Source organism: Lytechinus variegatus, chromosome 1 (genome assembly GCF_018143015.1).
Source record: "Lytechinus variegatus isolate NC3 chromosome 1, Lvar_3.0, whole genome shotgun sequence".
In the NCBI taxonomy this organism is placed as follows: Eukaryota; Metazoa; Echinodermata; class Echinoidea; order Temnopleuroida; family Toxopneustidae; genus Lytechinus; species Lytechinus variegatus.
This window is the reverse complement of record NC_054740.1, coordinates 21,667,182-21,684,035: the sequence shown is the minus strand read 5'-3', so window position 1 is coordinate 21,684,035 and position 16,854 is coordinate 21,667,182. Positions and strand designations below refer to the sequence as shown.

The following is a 16,854-nucleotide window of genomic DNA, read 5'->3' as shown; positions in this document are numbered from 1 at the left end:
TGATATGATCATCACATGATCAACGCTCGCCGCATGTGTGCATTTTGTGGGCGGGGCTTAGGGGGCGTGGTCGGGGAGTGCCGTCCATCGTGGCTCTTCGAGGATGAACTTTTAGTTAAGGTCAACAACTTCTAAGTATTCGAAGTAGACCACGGAGCTTGTTTTTATAGACCCCCAAAACAAACTGCATTTTAATAAAATACAGAAAAGCCCATTGCTATTGAGTATAAAAATGAACATCCAACAAAGTCCATGTTCATTTGAAGTATTAAAATCAGTAATGATCTTGTATGTCCAATAATGTTTTGGTCATTTTCAATATTCATTCAAGTTAGTTGCGCCAAGAAATGGACTCGGGTCTGTTATTTTCATCACTTTGGGCCTAATGGGCAAAGTGCCATATAAGTAATATTAATAAAAAATAATGCATTTTGTTCATATAGTTGCTTCCAAGTTTTGTTTGTTAGAGGGGTGAAAAGGCAGCTTAAGAATAACGGGTAATATCATGCCTTCCTATTTGTTTTCTTCTTTTCATCTCCCCTTTTTTTCTCATTTTTTTTCACGAATTGAAAGATCATAGGGTCAGCTATCCCCTTCCCTCTAAAGCATTAAATGAGATATAGAGGTAGGGGCACCTATGGCCATGATGGCAGGGGGAGATAAGGTGACCTTTTCAAATGAATTATTCGCTATTACCTTACCTTACCTTACCGCAAATACTGGAAGAATGCTGAATTAGCAGTCGAGCTTCCAGGTCTATCTTCTAATTTAGTCATCTTCCATCATGCTTCAATAAATTAAGGAGGCAGTGGGGCAAGTTGGTGAAAATTGACTTTTCATATATTGAACATGATTCTGCTGAATATCATTATGTAATTTAATTCTTTTATCTCAAGCAGACAGATTCCTCAATTTCAATGTCATGTTATTCAAATTTAATGAGAAACCTCAACTCGACTGGATATGCTTTTTATCCATCAGATCAACTACAATATATGTAAGGCTAGGCAGCAACACCCCCCCCCCCCTTCACATTAACCTAGCTACTTTTTTTCAAAAAAATGTCCATTAAAAATATTTTATGATAAAGAGGGGGATTTTCCTGACATTTTTTAAAAAAATTATAAAAGAAACCTGAAAGCTTTAAACAATATAAAGGGTAACTATAAGTATCAGTTGCACAATTTTTGCATTCTGCATTCATAATTGATGAAAGCTAATAAATTCATATGTTCTATGATGTAAATTTGCTTGTTGCTTAAAGGGAATATTTCACTTTGTGAGTAATTAAAAAATTATCATATTGCTCTTTGATAATGGTATGAACATTCGACTAACAGCTCAAAAATACCCATGTGAAAGACAGAGAGCAAGAGTATATTAAAATCCATTTTTTCATTTCATTTTCAACAGAACAAAGTAATGTGGTCAAAATAGTTACAATGAACTTATACAGACAAAATAAATTAAGGCATGTACAGTATATGATATTTATCTATAAGTAAAAACAGAGTATTATATATAAGCAAAATATCATAACCATTATAAAATACAATTCTGAGAATGGAGTTGTAGGCTATGAAAAGCAAGTATCACTCATGCATACATCATTAAGAGAGAAAAAAAGTTTGCACACTGCTAAGCGATGCTCCCAAAGAGAGATGGTTAACAAAATCAATGAAGCAAACAACTAATAAAAGATGACTGCTAAAAGAGATTGGAAATACATCAATTAATGACCACATTGACTGGTGAACAGTTTAATGACGATAAGTTCATAAGTTCATTTAGTACAGTCCATTTGTATGGAAATTTGCTTTCCATCAGCATTACAAACACATGAAACACAATATACATGATATACAAGCTGTGAGTACATATACACAAGGACAGACAGCAACGGTGGTCTTTTTCATTTCAAAAAAGAAAATACAATAATAATATACATGTAACTGACAAGCAAAATATACGAAAAAAAATGCATTTTCATCTTAATGAATCAGGCACCTCAACTCTTTAATTTAGCAAATCACAGTCTCATGATATCAATGTTAACATAAACAAATATAATGATGCACTGTTTGTGGTATATCAACTCATCATAAACCAGTATGAAATTCAATAAATGAGACACACCTGTAATAATAAAGACATTCTTTATACTGAGACTTTCTTTTTAGAAAGATTTATTGCATTTTTTTGGCTAAGATCATGAAATTCATAATACATCATCAAACTCTAAAACAAGCCATTGTGTTAATTAAAAACATTTCCAAAACTAAACAATTGAAAGTGCAGTAACTTTTATTTTTTACATGCCTTAATGGACCATAATTACTTGACAGTGACAATGGGAGACAAAACATGCTGCAAAAAATCACTAAACCAAGTTATCAGGCTAGAAACCATATACCTTTTCTGGCTGAAACTGTTATATCCTGGTAAATACAAAAATACATTATAAAGAAAATAAATGCATATACTGATTACAGAAATCACTAGTACTGTTATAAAATTGTACCAAGAATATTTGACATGAAATCATTCCAGCACTGTCCTATTTGATAAAAATAAATGACATTGATAAATGATTAGCACATATAATATGTACATGATTGGGTAAATTGCTATTTGTTTTAGTGAAGAATTATAACATTTTGTCAACAGGTTAGACCGCAGGTTTGTACATGCAAATGAGCAAATAGGCAAATTTCGACCACTTGTCGCTGAATCCTCTCCCTACATAATCTCTTGACCAATTAGAGTGCAGTATTCATCTTTGAAATTGGTAAATCAGCTCCCTGTAAAACAAGCCTTCATTATTGGGCTGATGCCAGCTTACAGATTCTGGACTGCATGAATCGCAAGGAAACTGATTTTCATTTCAATGTTGTTACCTTCATATATTTGAATATAATATAAATTATGTAACTATAAATATTCTAAAAACTAGAATATCAACAATACATCATAATGATTGATACCATCGGAAATTTACAATTGCAATAATTATGTTTTTATATTAACTTTAATGTTTGAATAGAAATGATATCTTCATAACAGTAAGATATTATCAATACAAAAAATGACCATTTTGGATGCCACTTTCTTTATAACCTCAAATAACTTATATCAAATGTTCTGACACAAGGGAGATGAAATAATAATTCTTAATTTGCTTTCAGTTCTACTAGACATTCAAAAACAGGATTGCTGTCAAATAGGTGACATTCAGGCTGCATTAATCAATTTTTCTGAGTTAGAAACATCTTTAAAAGAGTAAAACCTCATCACACACATTTCCTTACAAATGAGTATGTGCAGACTGATATTCACTGAATCTACCATTCTCTTTCCTTCCCTAAAGAAGAGCTCATTCTCTTTAATTTTGACTTCTTATCACTTTGAAACCCAGATTAGTTGATGTCTCAATGTCTCTTTAATCAATTTCTTATTACTTTTTAATCCAGTTGAGTTGATATCTCATTATCTCTCCATTTAACTTCTTACTACTTTGTAATCAAGTATTATCGTCTCTCCATTCATCTTCTTATTACTTTCTAACCCAGATGAGTCAATGTCTCTTTGTCTCTCCATTCAACTTCTAATTGCATTGTAGTCCAATTAAGTTAATGTATCATTGTCTCTCCATCCAACTTCTTATTACTTTGCAACCCAGTTGAGTTGATGTCTCATTGTCTCTCCATTTAACTTCTTATTACTTTGAAACTCAGTAAGTGGATGTCTCATTGTCTCTCTCCATTAATATTTTGCAACCCAATTGACTTGATGTTTCAATGTCTCTCCATTCACATAACGCTGGTAGTTGTTGATGAAAACCTTTGTCATCTAAAAATAAAAAGATAGTGATATAATATCATCAATTAATGAGCTTCATACCAGTTTGATGTTTAACCTTAATTACAATAATCATATTATACAAATAATACACATCAACTGGTCCTCGGATATGGCATTCCCTACGTTCCACTGTTACTTTCTGCATTAATTTTACTGCAATTAAAACCAAACTCATAAGTTCACTCATAACTACTATGTATGCCAAATAATCACCTAATTCATTTTCACACATTTTTCCTGACCCCCCCCCCCCCCCTATAGGTTTAGTGTATTTTTGTGTGTGTGTTGTATGTATTTATATACTGTATTACTGTTACACTTTAATGTATTTTTATTAATTTATCATGTTTCAGGTGCCCCATTCATCAAACTTCTACTTTTAGGGGCACCCTAATCATCAAATTCTATTTACAGTGATTGTTATTCATGCATGATTTGTATATACATTGATTTCTAAATGATTGAATAAAATGAATTGAAATTGAAAATCAAAGATATGAGTAATAGCTACATATGAGGTACTTAAGGAACAGTTTTAACTGTTGAATTGTTTCAAAGGTAACAAATATGACTTATTCTAATACATTTTATAAGATAGTGATGCAAATTCTTATATCAAAACAATGACTGGTCAATATAACTAGTTATTAGAACTAGTCCTTAGCATTTCCTGTTATCTAATATAAATGACTGGTCTCACGACTGCCCAATCATTTGATTATTATGTTACCATTTTATTTACAGATGTACATATTAGTGAGAGCATTACTGAGAATAACTAAAGGAACATTTGAAACTGAATTTGTCTGGATGATTTCCAAATTACAATATGAATCCTTGAAACTTGATAAATCTTATTCTCAAAATCATAATTGGTCATAATACTCCACATAAATATCCTTTTCATGAAACCACTATCAATCAATCATAAGAACTGGTTTCATTTCACCATCTCATAACAATATGAGTATGAATAGGCTGAATGTAAAGAACTAGATTATCCATGTAATTTTATAATGTAAGCTACTTGAATATGACTAATTAAGTTTCAACTACTTCACTATATCAAAATAAACAGTAGATTTGTTGAATAGCACAGATGCCATTTACTATGAGAGCCTAGTAAGTGCACCTCCCTCTAAATGTTTTGTTGAAAACAATAAACATGTGTCAAGATATGCTGGACTTCAAGTGAAATATAAATGCCATGACAACTGCTTAGCTCATTGCAGAATAAAGAGTAATATGTCAGGAGCCAACCTCTCAGCCTCTCCCCCTCCCCCGAGGGTCATCTTACATATTGTGATCTTGTGGGTTATACCCAATTTCAAAATACTGTACAAGCCCTGGGAAGGATTCATGAAACAAATCAACAGGGCTTTCCACTGACTATTTGTTAAAAGCTACTGAAATGCTTGTATCTGATTGGCTAGGAGCAAATTTGTCAGTGAAAATCAATGCCAAGATGCTTCATGAAACACTCCCTTTGATTACTGAAAGGATTTATACTGACCTCTGGACCATGGGTCTGTGCAGAAACATGGGGAGTTATAGTGACCTGAAGAAACATGAATGATGAGACAAAATTAGATATATACAGAAAGTTGAATCCACATTGACTAAGCTTGCTATTTCTTAATAAAGTCACAAATCTTAATCTTCTATACCTGAAATATGAATCCTCTTGCATTTTTCAGAAATAAATCTTTCTTCCAAATCATTCCCCTTCTAACTCCATTCCACATTTCCTTTCCACTCTGGAACCCATTTCATAAAGATTATGAACATGCAGTTTCTATAACCAGTCCACTAATCATCAAACAAAATAAATGATTTCAGTAGTTTTAAACTCTCATTCGAATTTGTTTTATGTAATAGTTCCTGATCTTCTTTCATCTTCTCTTCTTCATGTTCCACCTTCTCTCTTCTTCCTCTTTTCATTTGTCTTCTTCCTCTACTTTTTCTTTCTCTCCTCCAATTTATTTTAATCTTTCCTCATCTTCTTCTTCTTCTGAATGAAGAGCCTTTGTCATCATACCTTTCCTTCATTAACTGAAACTACACTGTACCTACCTCTGGCATGGACCAGAGTGGACTCTCCTTTGGGAGGGGTTCTGGGTTGAAAACATCTAAAACTGCATGACGAATCCACCCTTCCCTGTAATACAAGCATGTTATATGGATAACTTACATGATAGTTGAAGAAACCTTTTTTTTGGGGGGGGGATATGATGAACATGCATTTTAAAGACTTAAAAAGTTAGAACCATTCTACCTATTACAAAGTTGCTTAATGTCTAGAGCATAAGGTATTTATATTTTTCAAGGTTACAGCCCATCTGGTTATTCAGCATGAGTGAAATACAAGATGGTCAAACTTAAAACAAAGAATTTTAAAAGAATAGATAACATGTTTTCATATGATTTATCGCTGTTTGAACAAACACAGTTTTCAAAAACTCATGTATTATATATATACTCACTTGATGGCTTTAATAAGGCTAGCTTCATCAATCACATCTCCTCTGCCAACATTAATGAACATAGGTTTCTAAAATGTCAATGAAATAAACAAACAAATGTTGCATCATGGTTGTAAACTTTATTTCCAGGAATATTTAAAACCCACAATACGTGACATCCTTAGGACATGTTATCATAATATGATGACTGTAAACTAATTAATTCTTTGTATGAAGTACAAAAATCAACATAGTCTATGAAATATTCATGACCCAAAAAAAAATACAGATTCAACAATAATCAATATATAAAAAATAAATTTGAATATTTTTGGTACAATTGACAATTGAATTGTGGAGATTAAATCATGGGTTAGGTGCGTGCCAATTATCGTTGCGATCAAGCGATTTACGGCCAAGATGTTTGGGGGCTCTGTCTTTGGCACCCCCCCCCCCCCACTATGCAATGTCAAAATAGCCTGAGCTTTATGAGAAAGAGAAGACTGAGTTCAGAGGTCAAGGTCTACCCAAGAGTGATATTGCATACTGTGAAAGATCTATTGAAACTCTGAGCAATAAGACAATCACACAAAATCAAATATGTGTGCCAAGTCATGTGAACATTAAGAAAAAAGTAAGATCACCAAGATTTGTAATTGTTTGATTGTCAAACTACACGCTGAAACCTATACACTCAATCAAACTTTGTTTGAAGGGGGTATAATAAAATCAATATTTAGTTCACAATATGTTGCTACAGATATAAACCATTCCCCAGTAGCCTACCTTTTTACAATGAGAGAGTATGTTTCCGGTGAAGAGTCCCACAGTTTGTTTGGTACTTGGAAGAACATTGACAATAAAATCAGCCTCCTCAAGGACATAGGGAAGCTCTTCTGTTAACCTTGACATGACAGATAGGATATCAAAGGTTGAATATTAATACAGTCCATCCATCATCAGTCTTTCAAAATGCATGCATTACTGATAAAAATGACATATTGTTGAATGTTTCAATGAATAATTGTCACATGACATAGTGTAAAAAAAAAACATTTATATGTCAGGCGATAAACATATATGCTTTGTATCACTATGATTCAATGGAGCTGGTCATTTGACCTATTTGAAGTTAAAATTCTAGGATATTAGATTAAGAGACTGAAATTACCATTAACTTTGCCTCATTTTACACATGCTAAGATGAATATAAACCCTATTGACCACAGAAAATAAATTATCAAGGCAGTGATTTAGCATGAAGAGAATACTCTTCCCTATTCTCACTCTCCTTTATCATTTCTCATTCATTTCAGTATGATAAGATAATTAACCCCATGCCAATTCAAGAATGTATACTAACCTATATTCATCAAATGCAGCATTACGTTGTTCCTGTGGTACCTCTCTCCTTACTAGTCCTATAACACGCATGTTGAAAGCCTTACAAACTTTGCCAACTGGTCAGTATTAAGCAAAAGAGAAATAAGATAAACACATAACATTGTTATAGAATGCCTTGTCAAAAACATCAACTTGATAACAATGACGATTAATAAAAAATCATCTGATGTTAAATAACAAAAGGCAAATAAAACATCATGAATAGACAACAGGCCCATATCTGGGCAATTCCATATTAATAGTGAACCTGTTCGAACATCCGATCCCCATTTTTTATCCATTCTAAATGTTATCCATGATAATTTGAGAACAATCCATGTTTTTAATACAAACTAGAATCCTTACTCTCTGTTCCTATTTCTCCTGCACCAATAATTGATATTGTCTTTCCTTTCAAAAGGTGATAACTCTTATCAGCTGTGTATTCATCTAGGGCCCTGAATGAGGGATAGAATCAGAAATAGAAAAACAATGAATACTAAGTCACATTCAGAAAAAAAAATCTTTTGCTTTTCGTGTGTGTAGGATTGAATGTTTACAAATATGTATCAATCAGATATAATTATTTATTTCTGAGAATCCTGGGACCATTCTTAAAGAACTCAAACCGTGTTGCCATTTTCAAACTTCTGCCACACCACAATGAATATTTAGTGTCTGTTGCAAATTTAAGGTCAGTAACCATAATATTACTCAAGATCAAGAATCGAAATAAATTATGCCGATGTGTGATAGGCTCCCTTACTTGCATACTGTACATATTATGTGAAACTTGAAAATGTCATGATGAATCGATGTTGATTGAATATTCAGTGTTTTAATATTAACATGAATAATAATAGTTAGAAATACATTTATACAGTGCTTAATATGTACCAGGGGCGGTATTCTGAATATTGTCTTTTCTCCATATTTCATCTTATCTCAGAGATATTAGTTTCACTCATCTTCCATGACAATTTTCAAAATTATTTTTTCATGCTACAATTAGTTAGGCCCTACATATTTATTCCTCCTTTTTTTCTCTGTTTTCATTACTTTTCTACTTCTTCTCTAAAATCCTTCCTAGCTCCCTGTCTCTCTTTGTAATTAAGCGCATCAATATACGCGTAGTTGCGCAATGCCAGCAACTGTTTTGGGGATACGCCCTACCTGCCACAGGGCTTTCCTATTGGCTAGAAGGGCTCCAACTGGGAACTAACGATGATTTTGATTGGTTCGCTTCGGAAAAGATGGGTGGGAACTTTGAGAGATATGACAGGGAAAAGACAATGTTCGGAATACCGATTTGTGACAATCATAGCGGTGTCATATCTTGGAGAGAAATGACAAAATTTATGACATAAGTTATGACAAAGTTCCAGAATACCACCCCAGGTTTCTGAGCACTTACCAATGAAATTATTATTACCCCACTCATCGGATCCTGGCATGCCTGTACAGTGTACACAATACATGGCTTTCTCCACTCCCTGGAGAGCATTCCAACAAGAGTTCCAACACTCAATTGCTAGGCATGCCACATAAGCTTTCACATCCTACCAGGTACCCATTTAACACCTGGGTGGAGAGTGGCAAAGTGTAGATTTAAGCCTTGCCAAAGGATGCTCGGCAGTTGTGGGATTTGAAAACAAGCCCTTATTACAAGCGAGAGTCAGAACCGCTACACCAAATTGCTTCAAAAGGTGTATTAGGGTGGTTTGAAGATTTCTGTTGATTCAATTCCAATCAATTAGTAGTTAGTGTGGACTTGGCATAGAATAATGAACAGTAATTCCTAACAGTTCAATTTCATTTATTACAAAAAAAAAATCAATGATTAAAAACAAAAGCACTTACCACTCTTTCTTTTGTTGAGCCTCCCATAGAAACTTGAAAGACCTCTCATAAGATAAAATTTGGCCGATGACATACTCAGACATGTGATCACCAAACACACCGGCACATCTGGTAAGGGTGAACTTAGGGGGCAGCAGAGCAGGATCAAATTTATTAATGAAGCTGTCAACTCCTGATCAGGGGTATAAAACATGGACAGAAAGTATTATCATCCTTGTAATAAAGGTAGTGTAAGATAGTCATATATCCCTTTTACGCTACTTCTTTTTAAAGCAAAACTAGTAGTTTATCTTAAAAAAAAATTTCTTTAACAAAATCAGGAACATTGCTGAGAGAGGACATCATCAGGGTATTTTAAGGGGGGTACCAGTGAGAAGATGACCTAAAGTTTACATCATTTTTCAATTGAATAATAGGAGAAATACAAGTAGCCAAAACTCTCTTTCTCTTCTTCATTTTTCTTACTCTTTTTCTTTTTCAATTTTGTTTTCTTCACTCAGCCCCTAAAAGTATGTAACTACCTGCCCTTCTGTAGTATCAATCCCTGTAGTTGAGGGATGAAATCAAATTAACTTACCTGCCCATGTAGACTGTACCCATTTCACATTCTCTATAACTGTCATCAATGAAGGTAGTTTATGTGGATCCATTAATATTATTTCTGCTTTTCGTAAACTTTTCACAGATTCATCTATGAAACAGAAAAGAGGGAGAATAATGAAGATTGTAATAGAGATTAAGTGAGAGTGGTTAGGATTTATACAGAGAAGTGTCTTTAAGACAGTAGGAAAATATATCAGGTTTTTAGGTCAAAACATGGCATAGACCTAGGAGATGAATTTAAATATAGTTGCAAGTGAGCAAGCAATCAAACAAAAAATATAATTTTTTTTTTTTAATAATAAGAGTGCCAGTATTTATCATCTCCCTTTTCCATTATTATTACCCTTGTTTGCTGCTAAGGAACTAAGGAGAGGGGGGGGGGCAAGGTATTCTATAATGCTAATAGGTCTCAGATGGTTTAGGATGTCATGTAGTAATAAAACATTTCACAATTGTATATGTTGCAGCATCATCTCACAGTAGATTACCATTTGGTTGATTGAAAAATTCTCAAGAAATCTCTTGATACAATTATAGTCAGGAATATGGTTCTTTTGCAGGAATTTTTATGACATTTATCTATCATATCCCATCTGGAGCCATAGTAGTTCAGTGGAACAAGTGATGGTAAAGTGACTTTCCAAGCTTAGTAATGTAGTTCCCTAGTAACTAATGGGAATGAAGGATCATTTTGCTTGCTGCCACCATATCTCTTAGGAATACATCATCCACGGCCTTTACAATCATCTATAAAGTGTAGTCAGCTGCAAGATGGCGCTACAACACATTCAATGGCATTGTTGGAAGGGATGCAATCAATGAGATGAACTAACCTGACAATGGTTCCTCATCCCAGTCAACAACAGTGCAATCTTCAAAGACCTTTGGACACATGGTCTGAAGACTATCCTTGATACCCCTTGGACCTTCAGTGTAGATACTGTATAAGACCACTGAAGGTGATCTTGAGGATGACCTTGATGAAGATGACATTGTCTTAGATGCTGTGAAGTAGTGCCCCGAGGATGGGTGTGTTGTTACGGATCTCTTGATGCTGTGTCGTATTTGTCCTACTGCTAATCTAACAGACCCAACAAACATCCTGCAAATAAACAACATCAACATAATTTAAAAAAACAATATTCCAAATACATAACTATAATTTGAACAACTTAAAATAAAGGATACATATATGTGGGGAAGCTTTTTCCAAAAGGAGCAGACATATCAACAACATTTAATGTTCACTGCAATTTGCTCATATAACTTCAACCATTGTGTGTGGAGAGGAAGGGGTTACTCCCCTACAGAGACCCATTTATTATTCTTTTTCCCTTTTTTGCTAGAATAAACAAGTATCCAATTGCTCACTAAGAGCAATTGTCTTCCTCACTAATATGCATTAAGTTAAAATTTCATAAAAACAAAATTCATCTTGAAAAACCAACAAAAAGTCTAACTAAAAAAAGAGAACTGATACCAATTTAGTTGTATCCCACGTATTGGAATTACTCCGTTTTCAAATCAAATTTCTCAATTTCAATGGACTTAAAAATTAAGTTATATAAAAATTTGAATCTTTTCAATGTAGAGTCTTGAATTCATACTCCTAATACCTCAGTCACATTTGCCCTAAAGCGGCCATTTTAACATTTTTTGTACCAGCTACATATATAGGTTTGAATAAAACTGCCGTTTTCGACTTAAAGATTTACTGCAGCCTCTGTAGAAAAAATTGAATAGGAATCGGTTGTCACACTGCAGTCACAATTCCACATAGAGAGTGCGCATTTGCCATAAACCGCATGCGCGATTGAGTGGTGCGTAGCTTTAGGACCCCCTACCAGCCGCTGTAGAGCAAATGAAACCGAGGACTGAGGTATTAATTAATAAATCACACAATAATAACTTAAAACTTCAGAAAAAAGGCTTAATCTACTGGATAATTACCATTTACCAACCATAAAGATGTTAACTGCAATAGGGATTAATTGAGCTAATCAGCTCCCTTTTTATTCCTCTAATGTAAGCATTGAGAATGCACCATTGCCATTCCCCAATCAGAACAGGTACACACAAATACCACATCATGATGGTCCCTCCCCATACAAACCTTGTATTTTTTTCATCCCTAATTTGTTTACCGACTACTGTCGGGTGCAATGTGCACTATCATACCCTGGGACCTGTGTACCGATACGTTTTTTATATGATTTCGATCTACTACATGCACTACCACAGCACCACCCACTTGGCATGGCCATGCATGGACCATGGTTCATTGGTTGGGACAATTTTGGTCAAAGTCCAACACTATCACTATGTCTATGCCCATCCGATCTATGGCCCTAGGCCTAGATATCGATCATGACAATCATGGTAATCTAATGAATATAAAATCCGAGACTTCAGACTTTAATAGCGTTGACCGTTGTAAAAAAATTGTATGACATGTACAAGCTCGGTTGCTCGCGGATCTCTGTCTCACTCAGCTCAGCCACCGGGCTCGTCCCCGTGCGTACCGGCCCGCCCCCTTTCTTAAAATCTGAACTCCAGCTCCACTCACGTTTCTTAGAAGTTTCCTCCTTTTTATTCTATTCAGATATTGGCCATTCATACGTTTTGTAAAAGGGTCAGGAAAGAGTTCCACGAGTATCCACCAGCAAATTTGAAGTTTTGACGCTCACAGTCAGGTTTTTGGTGCGCGAACGATTCATGCATTCTTCAGTTAGCTCAGATCAGCGGTGCAGCGCAGCGCTAGTACAGTGTCGTCGATACGTACGGTACATGTATATCGGCGCCGGGCCGCGTCGCCGCCGGGCCGGGCCTCCGGGGTGGGCGATGATGGCGAGGCCCACAACGCACGCCATACACAACGCGTATGTTTAACGTTAGCTAGATCGAGCACTTGTTCACTGCTACCATCCTGCCTGTGGAGAATCTACAGGTAGGACTATGGCATGCCAATGGCTGTATTGAGCACATACTTTTAAAAAAAATCATTGAAATATCACTTTTGTGACCAAAATTACTAATTTCCATACAGTTGCAATTTATTTTTCATTAGTAACTTGGGAATAATTATTGTATTCACCAGAGCGCTCAAAAACTTGAATTTTGGGCCTATTTTTGTGTACGCCCTCTATTGGTGGAAAGTAATATGGCAAGAAAATTTTCATCTTTTGATCTCTATTTTTAATCAAGAAAAAATAATTTAAAGAATCAAATTCACTTAAGAGCCAAGTTGTATGACGAATAGGTGTAATGGAAACTGTCAATTTAAAAAAATCAAGCATTTGTCCCAAAGAAAAAGAGAAAATAAGCCAAACATTGCCATCCTTATTTTGCCACACATGGACATATAACTGAGAACAAGGTTATATCATAACCTTGTTCATTGAATGAGTGAGATCGAGGGGCTTTGGGTTGTCCTCACTGTGGTTCCCGTCGGAGTGAAAGAAATCGCTGGGCTCATTGATCATACGGTCAATGTAGGGGCTGCGGAACGGTTTTCAAAGTGGGGGGGGGGCTGACTATGCAAAAAATGAAAATCATGACCATGCTGACCATGTGAAAAATAATGGTCATTTTTACGTTTTTGTAAACGGTTTGGAAAAAAAAGTGGGGGGAGGGAGCTAATAAAGCCCCCCCCCCACCCCGCTTCCGCGGTACCTGCAATCGCGGGCTCAAACATTGAGAGAAAAGAGTAATGCTGCATGAAATTGAGGTAGGAATTTGTCATAGACCTATACCCCCCCCATAAAAAAAAATATTGCATGTACCTGCAGTGGCTTCATCTTGGATGCTGTCCGGCATGCTGTGCATGTGCAATCCGCCTATTGATGGATAACTCCTATGGATCGAGCTATCATATACAACACAGTTTACTGTTTTAACAGTAGTTGTTAAGTGCTTTAAATCTTGAACGACAAATGTAATTTCGATTTGATTTGATATCACTTCATTGAAATCACAATAAAGGAAAGAAATTTACAAAGTCTATAGAAAACATAATAACAATTAAGATAGGCCCAGGTCATGACGCATAACTGTCGATGCAGGGCAGTAGTATAAAACTTAATACAATTTCGATGTAACAGGTACATAACATATACATATAAAAAATATTTAATAAAAATGAAACGTGAAATAATAATAACAGACAAAGTTGGGGGTAAATAATAGAAAAAAAAGAGAGAAAAAAATATTCATACATGCACTAAGTTTACAAATATTAGGTTGGGGCCAATCTCCAAAGCGTAAGAAAATATCCTGAATCATTTAATCATCCATTTAAATAAATTAAGCATGTTTGTGTCAACTGTTTAACAACTACTGAAAAGTTCATAAAGTAAATAGCGTTGTAATGATTTGATGGGAAAAAAGAACACGGACTGCCAAGGATACTCCAGGCAGCCACACGGACCTACACGGCAGCTACACGGCAGCCACACGGACCTACACGGACCATCCCGGATGGCTTTGCCAACCCGGCAGTCCACGGATGACGCCGGATGTTTTTGACAGTCAAAAACTGCCGTGTTGGCCTCCCGGACGTTCAAGGACCAACACGGACCACCCCGGACCTCCAAGGATGCCCAAGGCGCCAACACGGATCTCTCCCCGGACCACCCCGGATCAGATCCGGGATGGTCCGGGGTGGTCCGGGCTCTATATGTGACTGGGGCTTAAATGTTCCCTTTTCTGATCTGAATATAAAAAAAATTCAGCTCGCGCTTCGCATCATTTGGTTAGTGAAATACATTGAATTCCTACAAAATTAATCCTAGGATGCCTCTCTTCAGGTCTGAATTTCCTCAAGGGGGCGCGGAACGGTTTTCAAAGTGGGAAGAGGGGGCTGAGGCAAGAGTGGGGGGGGGCTGACCATGTAAAAGCACAATTATAAGGTCATTTTTTCTTTTTTGGGACACGGTTTTGAAAAAAAAAATGGGGGCTGAAGTCCCCAAACAACCCCCCCCCGCTTCCGCGGCCCCTGCTCAATATATACAAAAATTTCAGCACAGCGCTTTGCGCTCGCATTGTTTGTTTAGCAAGACAGCTAGGTACGTATATCATGATTACAAAAATGTGCTTATAATGTCACTTTTCATGCTCGCATTGTTTGATCAGTTAAGATGCATTTCCGTTTAATGACACTGTCCTTTAAAATAATGTCTCCATTAGGTCAGTATAGGCCTACCTGGCAACTGCCAGTGCGCTTCGCACACTCACTAAGTGACGCAAGATTGTTTGCCGGTGCCCTCCCCCCCCCCCCCAGTGCCGTGGTCCACGGCATGCCTCTGAATATAAAAAAAATCTTAAAATTAACATTTAGAATCGAGAACTGACTTTTAGGAAAGAAAATGGGAAAAGGGTTAACAAGAAATGAAGAAAATAAATAAAGAAAGCTAAAAGGAAAACGAAAAGGAAAGAACGAAAGAAACAAAAAGGAATTAAGAAAGAAACAATCAAATAACGAATGGTGGGCGATCGCTCATGTTTTTTTTTTCAAGTGATAAGAATTACAAGAAAGATGGATGGAGAAGTAGGCCTTATCAAAAGCAAAATGGATGGGTATTATGGGTCGTAGAATGGTGACCAAGTCAAGCACTCTAAAAATTCATTATGACATCATCTTACTCTCATCTTATCCTTCCAATTTTTCTCTTTTTTTTTTCTTTTCGAGGATTATCTTCTTTTTTTGGGGGGGGGATTACCCCCAACTTGGACCCCAGGCTCCCATTTGCACTTCAGTGTGCAACCTTAATAAACATAAATCAGGGGCAGTGCCAGCTAGGGTATTTTGATAGGATATGGAAAAGGCGAGTTACATGACCAAGCCCTCTCCGTCTTTAATGATTGCTCTTTTTCAACTTTTTTTTCATTTTTATTTTCCCCGGCACTATTTCAAAAATCACAGGCGAAGGAGGGGAGGGGCTGCGCGGTCACCCCGGTCCCTCTGAACATATACCCCTGCATGGTTACTATGACAATAGATTCATGAATATGCAGAATATGCTCCTGTAGGTGGTACAATGTAAGAGTACGAAGATCCTGGAGTCAGGTAGCCGGAGTATTGACCAGTAAACAGGTCTAACACATCAAATCCTTCAACGCCATAAACAGGTAATCCCAGAGACTTGAATGAGACTGTGATGTTTGCAGTATTTCCATTGGTATTACGATTGAGGAATGCAGCTACCCAACAAGTGTCCAGGTTCCGTACGTATGCCTCGATATTGGGTTCCACCTATGGAAAACAAACATTATCAGCATCCGTGCATGATTTGTTTTATGATCATAATTACATATGCAATTAAGAATTTTTCCGTTAATATTCCTTCAGGGTTAGCCTATAGGTTGATCAGCTAGGAGGTAGTTTACGACTCGCTACGGTGTTTTGAGAGAAGGTATCTCTTTCAAGTCGTTTCGTATCCCAAAAAGTTTGACAAGCAAAAAAAAATAGTTGTATAAACCTTTTAAAGCTTGTGTATAGTTTTGGTAAATCCACCAAAATGCACCTATCACTATTCCAATTCATTGCTAGCTAATATGAATGGATATGCCCTATAACAGTTATGATGTGGAGGATATAAAATGAAAATGTGTTTTACAGGATAAATTTTGCGATTTTACATGGAAATTTAACTTGATCGGGTCACCCGATCAAATTAAAATATCTGTG

The 16,854-nt window shown here is 36.0% G+C and overlaps 1 protein-coding gene across 3 annotated transcripts; it reads right to left on the bottom strand.

The window, feature by feature from the left end:
- Positions 1-2,320: 2,320 nt before the first annotated feature.
- LOC121409165 (uncharacterized protein in proB 3'region-like) lies at positions 2,321-12,939 on the bottom strand. Of its 3 annotated transcripts, none has more exons than XM_041601022.1 (11): positions 12,736-12,939; positions 11,003-11,271; positions 10,144-10,257; positions 9,567-9,738; positions 8,073-8,164; positions 7,687-7,783; positions 7,110-7,227; positions 6,345-6,412; positions 5,935-6,019; positions 5,375-5,419; positions 2,321-3,849 (listed from the first exon to the last, which is right to left on the bottom strand). In XM_041601022.1, the coding sequence occupies exons 2-11, from the start codon at positions 11,268-11,270 to the stop codon at positions 3,763-3,765; spliced, it is 1,146 nt and encodes a 381-aa protein (XP_041456956.1). In that variant the 5' UTR covers position 11,271; positions 12,736-12,939; the 3' UTR covers positions 2,321-3,762. The 3 variants fall into 3 exon arrangements, with proteins under 3 accessions (XP_041456956.1, XP_041456948.1, XP_041456964.1); XM_041601014.1 differs by lacking the exon at positions 12,736-12,939 and adding an exon at positions 12,120-12,379; XM_041601030.1 differs by lacking the exon at positions 12,736-12,939 and adding an exon at positions 12,131-12,378.
- Positions 12,940-16,854: the final 3,915 nt, after the last annotated feature.

What these genes read in the sequence shown, in the direction of transcription:
- LOC121409165 (XM_041601014.1), bottom strand. An exon ending in GGTACAGTCTACATGGGCAG is followed by an intron (nt 9,739 to 10,143) that starts GTAAGTTAATTT and finishes ACCCCTGATCAG; the next exon opens with GAGTTGACAGCTTCATTAAT. An exon ending in GCTCAACAAAAGAAAGAGTG is followed by an intron (nt 8,165 to 9,566) that starts GTAAGTGCTTTT and finishes TCCCTCATTCAG; the next exon opens with GGCCCTAGATGAATACACAG.